Genomic DNA, 14007 nt, shown 5'->3' with positions numbered 1-14007 from the left:
GCCCATTCTCCAGGTATCAGGCCCGCCCCAGGCCTGTGGGACACACAGGGAGGGGATGGGCCGTGCATGTCAGTGGGTGCTGCCCTGCAGCCATAAACAACCCCAGAGCAGTTGTGCAAGCCAGGCTGGTCCCCCAACATCTATTCCCTCCTTCCTGCAAGCCCCAGCATCCCCCAGCACCTTATAAAGGTCCCACGGTTGCTGGCACCGTGGCACAGGAGCGCTCTGTGCCCAAGCACTGTAGGAAGAGTGCAGGAAAGCTCAGGCCAGCCAGGGACCTCCAGGTCTGGTGAGAGGGGTCTGTGTCCTCCCCTCTATCCCTCTGCAAGCCACGGGTACCCAGAGCCTCCACCCAACCTGGCTGCACCCACACACCCATCCCATCACCTGCTGTCTCTACAGGGGGATGGAGGGGACCCTGGTGAACGGTGAGCTGCAGCATTTTGCCATAAACCAGGCTTTTTTCACCCAAGCAGTTAGCTAACCCTGAGCATCAGTACATATCCCTGGTGCCAGCTGCTGCCTCTAGTGAATTCTCTCTTCGTTAACCTGGGTCACTGCATGAGGAGATAGGGCTCCTGTCCTCACCCCCTTCCCATTCTGGAGCACATGGAGACCCACAGATCTCACATCATCCCTGATGCACAGGACCTGCTTTCCGCAAAGTCACCCATCCCCTACTCAACCCCTCATCTTAAACGTGGCAGAACCCAGCTCCGCAGCACTGCATTTCCCAGAAAGATCAGATCCCGGTTCCTGTCCTCCCCTGGGGCAGGCCTCCCAGGATGGGGCAGGGGGAGGCTGCACAGCATCACCCAAGTGTGCTGTGAACTGCCCACACAGCAGGGAGCCGCAGCTCCCACGGGGTGACTCCTGTCTTTGGTGGATGAACCACCTTGCAGCCTGGGGTCCTTCCTAGGGTGGGTGGCACAAGCCCAATCCAGGGGACAAGCTGGGGAGGAGAGGCTGGGCAGGGCGCTGTGGGGGATGTGGGGGAGAAAGGGGACCATGGACAGGCCATGGGAAAGGGCAACGGCACCCTAGAAATCCTCCCTCCACCAGACCCTGAGACCACACCAGGGATGGGTGAAGGAGAGCCAAACCTGCCCATGTCCTGGGCGATGGAGCAGGTGGGATCTCACCCACGTCTGCTGGCCTTCCCCCTGCCTGCAGAGCAGCCAAGCCATGTTCTCAGCGTCCCTCATCTCCTGCCATCACAGGACAGCCAGGACTTAAGGTTGCTCAGCCTGAGCTGCAAACACTTATCAGCACTGTTTGGTGAGCAAGACCCAGAGAAGGAGAGATGGGGCCATGCTCTCAGCAAAGCCTTGTGCATAGAGGAGCACCCCTGATGCATGGGGTAGGTTAGTGAATCACTTCCTGCTTTTTTCTGCCCATCGGTAAGGGACACAAAGACATACTCCGGGAGCGTCTCCCAACAGCTCTCACCTGCCAGCGCAGGTTTCTCCCCCTCTCAAAGGTATAGCAGAGAGATCTTGCACCAATGAAGTGCTCAGGAGGGGCTCCCAGCACGGGGGTCTCCACCAGCGTGAGTGGTGTTGGCCGTACAGCCTGCGGGCGAGCCGTGCCACTCGTGTTCAGCGGTGCCAGACAGGTGCCCTGTCTTTGCAGGGTGGCCGTGGTGGGGACTAGGCTGCCCTGCCTGGGGACAGCTTCCTGCTGCCATCTGAGGTCGTGTCAGCTGTGCTCCCTGCAGTGCCCTAGAGAAAGGGGATACAGGACCATATGGGCCCTTGCTCTGCCCCATAGGACCACCATCACATGCCAAAGCCCAGCATTACCTGCCTGCAGGCTGGCTCGACACCCCGAGAAACAGAGCTCAACCCTCACTTCTGTGTTGGCTTTCAGTTGCTGACTGCAAAGCGCCACTGGAGCTGGAGCACGGCTTTGTCACCTTCTCCTCCAGGAACAACCTCACCACCTACCGAGCAGCCATCCAGTACCACTGCCAGCGCCCCTACTACCGCATGGCCCCCAACAGCACTGGTGAGCGGTGGGGCTGGGCCGCGTCCCCACGGCATGGTGCGGGTGGGCATGTGGCTGTGCGTGCGCACATTTGCAAGCAGGGGGAGCTTGGGATGGCCACCCCAGGATGCTCTGCAAGCAGCAGGCTGTGGATGTAGCCTACACACATTGTACCTTGCGTCTGCACTGCCTGGATTGTCAGACTGGCTGCATCCTGCTCCGCAATGAGGTAGGATGGAGTTAGCACTGTCTGGTGCTTTGACTACGTGTGGCTTGTGAAGCAATGTGGCTTCTCTCCCCTGCTATGCCTCCTCACCCTGCCATCTGCTCCCTGCAGCATATGAAATTTTCTGTGTCTCTGTGAAAGGAGCTGCTTCTGGAGAAAGCACCAGGTCCAGCAGCCCCAGAAAGGGCTCCACAAGGCTCCCCGTCCCAGCACCCAAATGTCCAGAGTAGCCAAAGCTGAACAGACAGCGGTGGGAACATGGCAGGCTGGGTTTCCACCTTATCCCCCTGGTCCACAATCACAGACACCACAAGGTGGTTTGCCAAGCACCACAGGTCTCTGCACCCTTTGGACCTAGCTCTGGGCAGCAGAGGGGGTGTGGACACACCCCAGCCCTTCTTCCTCCTCCTCTCTCAGCAAGCAAAGCCGAAGGATTTCCTCACATTCCTGCCTCCCTGCTCATATCCCCCTGCACACCCGCTGGCCCCGTGCATCTGGTCCCAGCATCCGGCATGCATTAACAAAATGGGCACTGGCAGCATTAATGGGGCGGCAGCTCCCAGCCGAGGCTGAGGGCGCAGCACAGCCCTCCAGAAGGCAGTGAAACTGAGGATGGTGGCATGTCCCCTGTTGGGGACAGGGCTGCCAGGGCTCCCCGGGGAATGGAGCACAGAGAGCATAAAAGGGAGGTCACCTCCTGCTCTGGAAAAGGGTTCAAAGGGTCCAGACAGCTGGGCAACATCTCGCTGCAAAAGACACCCCCTCATGCCAGGGCCAGAGCCCAGCTAACGCTTTGCTCTCTGTCAGCCACCTACACGTGCGATGCATCGGGGGTATGGAGGAGTGAGGAGCTGGGGACCAAGCTGCCGTCCTGCCGACCAGGTACTAGTGCTGGGGCGGCCAGTTCCCGCGGCAAGGGGTGCGGAGCAGGGACGTGCGGGGCTGGGGGGATGCCTCCGTGCCTGACTTGACCTGCTGTTTCCCCAGGCAGGGACCCTGCTCCCTGGTGACAATGCCATACGCCTTGGCTATATGTATCCAATGTATGGCCGGGAGGGTGATGGGGACAGAGGCCTCCTGCTATCACAGCTGGCCCAGATGGTCAGGGTGCAGTGGTGGCACTGGGCAGCAGTGATGAGGGCATTTCTCCCTGGCAGCATAGGGCAGCAGTGGGATCATAACCATCCTGGCTGTCAGGGCTCCCCGAGCTCCCCGCTCCAGCAGACAAGGAAACCAGCAGCCCCAGGGCAGAGCTCACTGGCCACGTTCGGCCCCCAGCATGACTGGAGATGGCTGCAGCCAAGGGCAGAGCACTACCTGCACAGTGCCGCTGGCTGTCAGCTCCCATTAGCAGTGTGTCCACATGCAGGAGCAATTAGCACCTCTCCAAGCCTTGCAGAAAAACCCAGCCGCTTCGCAGGGAAGGAAAAGTCCCAAGCCTTTGAGCAGTGGCAGAAATGTTTGCAGCCAGCAAGTTTCCAGGCCAGGCGCCCACTCGAGATTAAACAAAAGTCCCTGGGACGTTGGCTGGCCATAGTCAAGCATGGGCCCAGGTCTGGCTGCCAGGCAGAGGGGCTGGAGGCAGCCTCGGTTGCGGGTTGTGGTCGGATGTGCAGGGATGGCTCTCTGGAGAGGTGCAGGGATCCGGCTGCTGTGCAGCAGCTGCAGCTGCCACCACCCCGGGGTTCGGGAGCTGGCTCAGCCCCATGGAGGGTATCCGATCTCCAGCCACGCTGAGTGACTGCAAGGCCGGAGGAGAGACCCCCTGAGATTCCCTGCAGCGCACGGAGCTCCGAGACCAGGGCTGTGGCTGCTCTTGTTGCAGCAACTGCTCCCTGCATCTCTCCTTGATGTTTCAGCCTGAACTAATTTGAGCTGGGAGCATACCGGGACATCTTTTGGGGCCATAGCTGCTTTCATGGGCCATTTCCAGGCCTCCTGATTAGTGACAGAAGTCAGAGAGACTTCAGGAAAATGGAAAATCCCAGAGAGACGGTGATGCTCTCCTGAGATCGGGATCTGCAGGCAGCAGCTGGCCTGCTGCTCTTCAGATCTTCCCCCGTGTCTCACGCCACCTCCCCATCAATACAAACTCCTCTTCCAGGCCATTCCATGCCTGCCTCTGCCATTAGCGGGAGCATTTGCAGCCTGGTCAGCGTTTTTGATATGTAATTTAATAGAATAAATATTTGGCTGGATGCACTTCCTCCAAAACCATCTCCCTGGGACAGCCGTCAGCTTTGGTGCAGCAGACCAGCTGGGCTGGGCTGGAACGCAGGAATTATTTGCCTGAGCACATTTTCTATTCCTTGCAGCACTGGGAAAGGCAAGGGAGCAAAGCAGATGCAGAGACACTCACCATGCTCCCTCTCTGCCGGAGTCGCAGTTTTCCTAGCAGCAGATCCCAGCCGCAACAAATCCGTGTTAGCAGCTCCTGGTGCTCCTGCCCTGATTGCAAGGCTAACTCTCAGCCCCAATCCCATCGCCCTGGGGGGTCAGACCCTCTTTCTGTGAGGCTTTGCATCCTCCCCTCCCAGTACAGGGGGTATGGGGGCAGAGTCCTGGCATTTTCCATGGAGGATGTGGGTCCCCTTGCAGACTCAGAGGGATGAGACCAGCACCTGAGCTGCTGTGATTCAGGACTCTTCCAGCTGTAGAAGGGCAAGCCAAATCAGCTCCCACAACCTTGCAGCGACATCAGCACCCCCAAGCAACCTGGGAGTCCCCCTCCACAGTGCTGCCACAGGCATGAACCAGCCCCACCAACACCAACCATGTCCCAAGGCTTAAGTTCCCCAGGGGCAGGATTGTCCCTGTCCACCCTGTCCAATCCTCTCAGAGCCACCTTCAGCATGCTGAGTCCCTCCTCTTCCTCATGCCGTGTCACAACGCCTGGATAAAGCTCCTGGAGGCAAACCAGGCAGCACGTCAGGGCTCTTCAGGTATTAATTCTGGGTCTGTTGAGGAGCTGAGCAGAGGGATGCTCGTTCGGCTGCCAGAATTGTGGTGAGGACTTGAGGTGCAGGAGTAAAGTCCATGGTGCTAGGCAACATCCCATGGCCGAGCCTTCTCCAGCCACAGCTCCTCTGGGAGGGCAAATGCCATGGCCATGAGACCACAGACCTCGTGACAGGTCTCAGAGCGAGGGGTGAGGCTGGGATGATGTCAGGCTCCAGTCCTCCCACCGGCGTTCCCCTGGGTTTCTTGGCACACTGAGCAAGAGCTGGACAAGCAGCTGGATGGTCTGGGAAGTGCTGAGCGAGTTCATGGGGCACAGTGAGGCTGCAGGATTACTCATTTGGCCTTTCTGCTTCTGAAGTGGTGTGGATCCAGCCAAATCACTCCAGAAACTGGACTGCAAAGTGAAGAATTGCAAAGTGCAGGCTGGCCCTCAAGCTATCTCCTTGTCCCACCTACCAGATCAACTGTACAACAACACTTTAAGTCACAGCCCTGTTTTACTGCAATACAGGCTTGGCAGAAATCATAGCATCTGCCAGGTCTTTGAGAGCAGAAGGATCCCTCCACTTCCCCTTCCTTAAGGAATCTGGTAGCACCATGGTCCCCATCTGGAGCACAGATCACATAGGTGTAAATCGGGACTAAGGTCTGATACTACTTAGAGTGCTTGAAGTCCCACCCTGGCTCACATGTTTTGCTGAATCCATGCCCGACTTCTGTGTCAGGAGATCTGGTACAGTTTTGGGGTAGCTAACCCTCGATGAAAGCCTCCACGGCCCCATAGTGTGCTATACACAATTCTGACTGTCCATATTCATTCCCAGTGGGCAACAGCTCACTCTTTACATCAGATGAGCCTGTTATTTGCAGGGTAAATCCTCCAGCCTCTCTGGAGTAGAGGTCCAGCACATGAGACCTTGGCAAATGCCCACTCTTTTCATCAAGGGGTCTCCACCTCCCTTTGTGACGGGGCCACATGTGCTGCAGCCCTGCCCCACTTGACCCTTCCCAAGTTCAGTGGACACTCTTTGGGCCCAAGACCCACGTGGGCTGGTAGCCAGAAGTGTGCCTAGAAAGTCCATGGTCTCATGGCCAAGAGCATTCACATCATCCTTTCACAGCCTCCAGCAAGGGTGGGGAAGGAGAGGGCAGCTGGGAGGCTACTGTTTTGGAGCAAACTTTTTGGGACTAACTGGGCCTTGACTGCCGATGACCAAACCCAGGATGGATGCCCGCAGAGCCAGGACAGCAGGAGCACGGAGGTCCCAGCTCTGAAGATGCCTCCTTCCCTGGTCCAGCATGGGGTCTAGTGGCTCAACTTGGTTTCAGTCCTGTCTCATTGCCAGCAGAAGAATGGCCTGTTCTGGGCAAGCTGCCATAACCGTGGGAGCCACACAGCCACACTCCAGGGTGTATGTGCACGGGGGAGATGAAAGGGGAGTTTGGACCCTCTGCCCCACCGTGAAGGTATTGCAGGCCCCAAAGGTGTAATGATGGATGGTGCTGAGCAATGTGCATTCATCACTGCAGGTAGATTATGCCAAAGGCCTAGTGGTACCTCCTGGGACAACTGCCTGAGATCCTCCCTTGGGTCTCCCAGGGTGCCATGTGGGAGCAGATGCTAGGACTGGGGTTTCCATGGGTACGTGGGGAAAGGGGGCCCAAATCCTGGAAGCCAACAGGTTCTACTGAACCATAGACAAGACACTTCGCCAATCTTTGCCTCATTGTCCACAGCCACAGAAAGCATGGGACATCCAGAGGGCTTGGTATGGCTACTTTTAACTCTTGAAGAGCTGGACCAAATTATCCTGGGGCTGTGAGCAAAGAAAGACGCTCTGTGCTCCAAAAGTATTGCCGGAATAGCTCAGACAGCAGAAAGAGGGGAAGAGCCCAAAGTCATGTAGCAGGTTGGTGACAGACACACCACTAGCACTGGGGTCTCCTGGTCTCATGTCTGAGCCATCAGGCTTAGAGAAACATAGGGTGGCTCCTACTTCGCAGAATAAACTGGACAACCCATGCAGGCTTCAGACTGGCCTCTTTGTCCGTGACTAGCTTCACATGGGCTGAACAAGGTCACCCCACCATCCTCACGGAAGAGCAATAGACTGCCCCTTTCCCAGGAGGGCAAACTGCTGCCACCAGAAACGGTTCCACCAGGCAAGGAAGACATGAAAGTAGCTGGGGCTGCCTTCAGGAAGCAAAATCCTTCAGAAGGACAGACGCATTCCTTTCCCAGACATACCTCCAAAGACCTGTTAGCATAGGGGATGGGGTGCAATGCCCAGCCTGCTCCAAGCTCTGACGCACACTCTTCCAGGAGAAGGTGAAGATGGCAGGGAGGATGGGCTTTATCCACCGAGAAAAGAAGAGTTGCCCTTTATGGAAAAAAAGACACAAGTGAGCATTTGGTTTGAAGATAACCAGCCATCTGGCATAATCTACAGGGATGTCCCTTTTCATTTGTTCCCTAGGTAAGTGCTGGGAGTAACTGTCCTGTCCTTTTTGTCCCCAGTGTGCGGCCGGCCGGCTCGTCCTCTGCCTGGGATCATCAAGCGCATCATTGGTGGGCGAAACGCAGAGCCTGGCTTCTTCCCCTGGCAGGCCCTGATTGTGGTGGAGGACATGTCCCGGGTGCCGAACGACAAATGGTTTGGCAGCGGGGCCTTGCTCTCAGACTCCTGGGTGCTGACAGCCGCCCATGTGCTCCGCTCCCAGCGGCGAGACAAGACTGTCATCCCTGTCTCCAAGGAGCACGTCACTGTCTACCTGGCCCTTCATGACGTGAGGAACAAGATGGAGGCCGTCAACCGGACAGTGGAGAGGATCATCCTCCATGAGGAGTTTGACATCCAGAACTACAACCATGACATTGCTCTGGTCAAGCTGAAGGAGAAGGTGACCATGGGGAACTACGTCATGCCTGTCTGCCTGCCCCAGTTTGAGCACGAGCTGGAGGGCCCTCACCCTAACACACTGGGGCTGGTGGCTGGCTGGGGTATCTCCAACCCCAACATCACAGTGGACGAGATCATCAGCTCGGGCATGAGAACACTGTCCGACATCCTGCAGTACGTCAAACTGCCTGTGGTGCTGCACGCGGAGTGCAAGACCAGCTACGAGTCGCGGTCTGGGAATTACAGCGTGACTGAGAACATGTTCTGTGCCGGCTACTATGAAGGTGGGAAGGACACTTGCTTGGGAGACAGTGGAGGAGCCTTTGTCATCCAGGACCCGGGAACCCGGAGATGGGTGGCCCAAGGGCTGGTCTCATGGGGTGGCCCGGAGGAGTGTGGCAGCAAGCAGGTGTATGGTGTGTACACCAAAGTCTCCAACTATGTGGACTGGGTGGAGGAGAAAACAGGCTCCTCAGAGAGATGGACATTTCTGGACCCAGAGCTGGAGAGATGAGTGACTAAGCAGCCTGCTGCCACGGCTCCCTTTCTTGTTGTTGTTTTTTAATATGCTCCAGACTCTGGTCTTTCGCAAGCAGTAGCCACAATGCTCAGCACACGCCAGGCCTTTGCCAGCCCTCCACGTCATTTGTTTCGCTTGGTCCCATGTCCCTTCGCTTGCACTCTTAGGAAATGCTTGCTAGGGAGCTGGGGGAAGGGAGCGAAGGGCCAGATCTCAGCCGGCATCCTCAGCTTGTGCTGCCCACCTCCAAACCTCACCCACGCTCCCGGGGAGCCCCCCTCCAAGCCAGGACAAAGGCACAGCAATGGAGGCAGCATTTCCCTGCCACCAAAGCTTTGGGCCATGCATAGAGAATTGCCTCCACCCCCCAGGGCTCTCCATCCAGATCTTCCCTTCAGACGACGCAACTGCAGGAGCTACAGAGGCTACGGACAGCACGGGAAACCCACCTGGGCAGGCGTGGATGTCACAGGTCCCCCACCTTTTCTGTGCAAGGAGTAGTGAGAGACCCCTGGGGGTTTGCTACTATTTTTATTTGTAAACAAATGTCCCTGCCTGATGGCATCTCAGGTGATGTCCACCTGGCCCCAGGGATGTGAAGATGCATCCACACTAGCCCTGAACTTCAGCCATGTCTGGAAAGCTAATGGCTGCCTAGACGGCACCAACCAAATAGGCTACCCTTACCCCACCACGTGGGATGGATGCCCACAGAGGACACAAGGACAGGGAGCGGGGTTTGGAGTCAGTGTCACTCTCACCTCCAGCCACCAAAACTTTGACACTCCATCACCTCAAGCCCTCTCCAGTCCTCCCCCCAGACTAGCTCTTGGAATGGTTTCCAGCCACAGCAGGCCTCCCAAGGAAAGTTTTCCAACACACGAGACAGCATCACATCTGCTGTACCTAAGCAATACTTATTTTCAGCAGAATCATTTCAGATAAAATGCCCTTCCTTGGGGTTTCACATCTTCTTTAGGGGCCTGGGTAGTCCTGCATGGCAGTGCATTCATTCTTGCAAGAACCTAGTCACTTTTAAACTGCTTTTAAGGCCATTGATTTGGCTGATTTACAGGTTACTGACGGTGTTCAGTGTTTGTTCATGGCTCTTCTGGCCTATTGCAGGTCTTCAAGTCATTCTGGACTGACCCCAACTCACCTAACACACCAGAAGTATTTGTATCTCCCCAGCCTCCCTCCATGGCCCACACAGACAAGTAAGCCCCACCAAGGAACAAGGTCAGGTGAGCTTACCTTCCTTCAGCGGGGACATCATCTCCTTCACTTGCCAGCAAAACCCTCCTATAGCTGTAAGCAACATGCAAAAATTGCCTGCTGTCCTCTCTGCATGCCTGTAGCCTCCTTTGGGCCTGTCCTCCTCCTCCTCCTCCTTTGGTTTTGCCATGCAAGGAAGGAGTCATCAGTGAATGAGCCACTCTGCCATTTTGCTATCATCCAAAAAGCCATTTGTAGGGCATGTAGAGGAGCAGGAAGGTCGAACTTGCAGACACACTAAGAACTGTACTCTTGGCTATGTCATGTAACTGCAAGGTATTTTTTTAAATATATATATATATATATATTTCTTTTTTGATACTACATTCTGTAAAATATCCAATGTCATGTAAGGATGGTTCTGTGTAATCTTCCTCCTGAGAACAAAATAAAACTTTGATATGTACTGAGTTGGTGCCCTGAGGCTTTTATTCCAAGAGGGACATGGTCAAGCCTGGTTGCTAGGCTCTGCCACGCACGCCTGCACTCCCAGGGGGACTCTCACACTGTCCCTCACCCCGACGGCTGCTCAGCCATGGCCCACACAGTTTCATGGGCTGAGACAGACCCCGACCAGCCATGAATACAAATTGCAAAAAATGGCAACAGATGAGACCCTGTCCTTCAATTATTTATAGCCTTAGCACATTACTGAAGGTGGGGGCGGTGGCAGGAGGAAAGTGCAGCAACCTGTATGCTGAGAATAGCAATTAAATCTGGGTTCAATTGGCACGCGGAAAAAATAACAGGTATGTGACTTTTGCTTTAAAAAGGGTGAAAAATCAGCCTGTCCCTGCTAGCTGTTGGACTGAGAGAGCGCGTCTTCACAGCAGAGGCTCTGCAGCAAGCACAGGTGGGAGCTGAGGCAGGGACACAGCTCTGCCGGGCATCTCTTCTCCGCATCACAGGCTGTGAAAATCCAGCTTTTGGAAAGAGCTTAAAATCATGGCCACTGTTTCCTACCATGTGCTTGGATCCAGGGCTGAGAGCTGGGTTATTGATCCCTATTTTCCTACAGCACAGAACTGAAATAACAGCACCGAGCTCCTCTGGGTTGGCAGCGGGGAGGAGAGCAGTAGGTCTGGCTCGCTCGCTCACTCACGGGTCTGCTAACATGTCCAGAGACATCAGAGGAATGAAGGGGAGGAGAGAGAAAAAGCAAAATCAAGGCACTGTCCCCTGAGCATTAAACCATCAGCTCTAGGATCTGAGCCTAGACAGCTCTGGGGCAAGTTAAAAAATATTGCTGCCCTATAACAGATCAGTCATAAATACAGACTCTCCTCTGCCTCCTGTCAATAGCTCTGCCGGGAAATCCCCAACGCAACCCAGCCCTCACCCCCTGCTCACCAAGCCACTGTGCCGCTGAGTGCCAACCCCTCGTGCCCCACAGCCGCTGTGGCTGGCTGCAGGGAGAGCTGGGAACAGGCAGCAGAGGAGAAAAGCGAGAGCAATAACAACAGGGTTTGCATTTGCTGGCACCTCGCGACCTGCCAGAGTGGTGAGAGCTTCTCTCCAGGGAGACAGGCGCGGAGACAGCAATTTATCAGTCTGGCTGCGGTGAAAGGCCAGCTAAACGTCCCTGGGTGAGGTTTGCCCGTCCCTGGCTGCATGTGAGTGTCAGGCATGAGCTGAGAGTTGGCTGCAGCAGTTCCCAACCTCAGACAGACCAGGGGGGACAGCCAGGACCTGCCCGGGACCCACGGGGAGAGAGAGCATCCTTCATCCCTCAGCTGCCTTCCCCAAGATGGGCTCGCTGTCCCCCTGCCAGGTGGGGGGCTGGCCACTGCTCACCATCCCTAGGGGCTGAGCTGAGCTGTAGGGGCTTGCTCTGGGCTCCAAAAGTGCCAAGAGACACGAAAAGCAGCACTTTGAGGGCAGTTTGCTAAGAAACAAGTGGGAGATTGGCACAACTGCACGTCGGAGATGGGTATCCTGGAAGGAGCCCAAAAATGAGGCCGTGGCTGAGAAGCCCCTGTATGCATGGGTATCTCTGAATAATGGGGAGGGGATGAAGGGGCTGCATGATGGAGGGGACATGCACACACAGCACAAGGAGACAGGCAGGCAAGCAGGCAGCGGCGGGGAGGAGACCAGGGAAAAAGCAGCATATGCATGCAAGGCCATGGGTGGGGGAGCGCAGGGTGCGTGCAGAGGGCATTGCAGGGGGGCGAGGGATGGCTCTGCCCTTGTAAAAGAGCAGAGAGACCCAAGCAAGAAAATAAGGACCCCTGCAGAGATGTAGTCTCCACCAGAGTTGGCTTCCCAGGCGGAGGCAAGGGAGTTCCCCCTCAGCAGCTGGGTGGCTGGGGAGGCTGCAGACAGCCAGACATGATGACTGGGGCTGGGAAAACCTCAGCATGGAAAGAGGGCTACAGGCAATGGCAGCAAGAAACTTGGCCATGTCCCTGCTTCATGACATAACGCCAGCGGGGAGAGGGCGGGCTGCTCCCAGCGAGGGGAAAGCTGCACAGGAGGGAAGGGAGTTGGTCCAGGCTGCAGGATCAGCCTCCTCCTCCTCAGCAGAGCCACTCAGCCCTGGCCGCCTCACGCAAGGAAAGACCTCCTCCGGAAAGATCCATTCAGATACAAGACCCTTTGGGTCCCAAGCACTCCCTCAGCCACTGTTCCCCTGCCAAAAACGCTCAGGACATTACTGATATTCACTCCAAGGGGGACAGGTCATGCTGGCTCTCCTTCCTGGGGAAGTCCCTGCTGGTGGCACCACGCCGGACCCCAGCCCTGCTGCTGTGGCACCAATGCCCCCCAGGCAGAGTTGGGGGCCAGGAGGGGTTTGAGGCCCCGCGCCTTTCATCGCATGGGCAACTCCAGTGCTCCAAGACTGGAAAATCACAGCAAGAGACCAGCTTATCCACAGACCAGGACCATATCCATGTAGGATACGGTTTGGGGGGGACCACACTACAAGGAAATGGCTGGGCACAGGGATGGGGGGAGGGCTTCCCCCATCTGGGGAGGGCTGGCCGTCCCAGTGCTGGCGGGTCACTGGTCCCAATGCTTCCCAGTGCAGTGCCAGAGATCTCGCAGCTCCATCTGCTGGCTCCATGGCCAGGGCTGCGGAGCAGGGAAGGTGCTGAAGAAGGGGGACAGTTGGTGGGATGAGCAGGACAGAGCACTTAAGAAACAAAACCTACATGGCCCCTGGATCACACAGGATTTTCTTGTTATTTTGGGGTTTTTTTAACCAATAGCCTGCAAGTCGCATGTATGAAAATACGGGAGAATGTTACACCAGCAAAAAAAGCAAACCCACACTGAGTAGCATAAAAAGCCCTGCAGGACACAGCACGGAGGAGAGCACCTGGGAAGCTTCATAGCCAGGGCTTGATGCTGTGCAAGCTGCGCCGGTAACACTGAGTTTGGTTAACACCTTTCCTTCAGCCCGTCTTTCTTCCATTAAATCAGTCGTGAAATCTTTTCTACCATGTCCACCTTCAGCATCAAATCATTTGCAAAGTCAGGAGGGGATGGATGCAGCTGCCTCAGCGGCTCTGCAGGTCTGGCCCTCATTGGACTCGTTTGCCAGACAGCCTGAAAAACAGTTTCAGTACCCGGAGTAGTTTGGGGTTTGTTCACTTCAGCTCTTACTACTCCCAGTGAGCAGCAGATTCCCCAGTGTCTGTGTTTCTGCTCCTCGATCACCCAGGCAGTGTATGAACCCCAGAGAACACGGCAAAGAGTGAGTGATGCAGCTCAGTTCGGGGGGATGTTAGAAACCCCCACCCCAGCAGCCGTCATCCCAGCGCTGTCAGGTGCCTGGTGCAACTAAAGCAGAGCAAGCCGGGAACTTGATGGAGTTAATAAAAGTCATTTACCAACCAGGCGGCCCCAGCCAGCCTCTCTGTGAGAGGTATGTAATAAAAATGAAAAGTACGATGGGGATGGCACAGGCACAACAGGGGGTGATGGCTCCTGACTTGCTTCTAAACCCATCCAGGGCTTGGCGGTGGGCTGCTGACTGCATTCTCACCACTGGCACCCCGCTTCCCCAGGGGATGGCCACGTCTCTGGGCTTCTCCTGCTTCTCCTGCAGCCCCGTGGAGCTGGATTTCCCACAGCGTTCCTGGTGTCCCCTGTGCATTCCCTGATGCACCCCCAGGTGACAGACCTCGCAGTGC

General features: G+C 56.2%; 1 protein-coding gene across 1 annotated transcript in view; it reads left to right on the top strand.

The window, feature by feature from the left end:
* The window catches only part of MASP1 (mannan-binding lectin serine peptidase 1 (C4/C2 activating component of Ra-reactive factor)), a 25405-nt gene extending 16818 nt beyond the window's left edge, over positions 1 to 8587 (top strand). Inside the window, exons 9-11 of the mRNA XM_009323585.1 lie at positions 1870 to 2007; positions 3020 to 3094; positions 7692 to 8587. Coding sequence (XP_009321860.1) covers positions 1870 to 2007; positions 3020 to 3094; positions 7692 to 8587 — 1109 coding nt within the window. The remainder of the gene's footprint in view (positions 1 to 1869; positions 2008 to 3019; positions 3095 to 7691) is intronic.
* Positions 8588 to 14007: the final 5420 nt, after the last annotated feature.

The sequence above is a fragment of the Pygoscelis adeliae genome, unplaced genomic scaffold, assembly GCF_000699105.1.
Source record: "Pygoscelis adeliae isolate BGI_AS28 unplaced genomic scaffold, ASM69910v1 Scaffold245, whole genome shotgun sequence".
NCBI classification, from domain to species: Eukaryota; Metazoa; Chordata; class Aves; order Sphenisciformes; family Spheniscidae; genus Pygoscelis; species Pygoscelis adeliae.
This window is presented reverse-complemented; position numbering and strand designations above follow the sequence as displayed.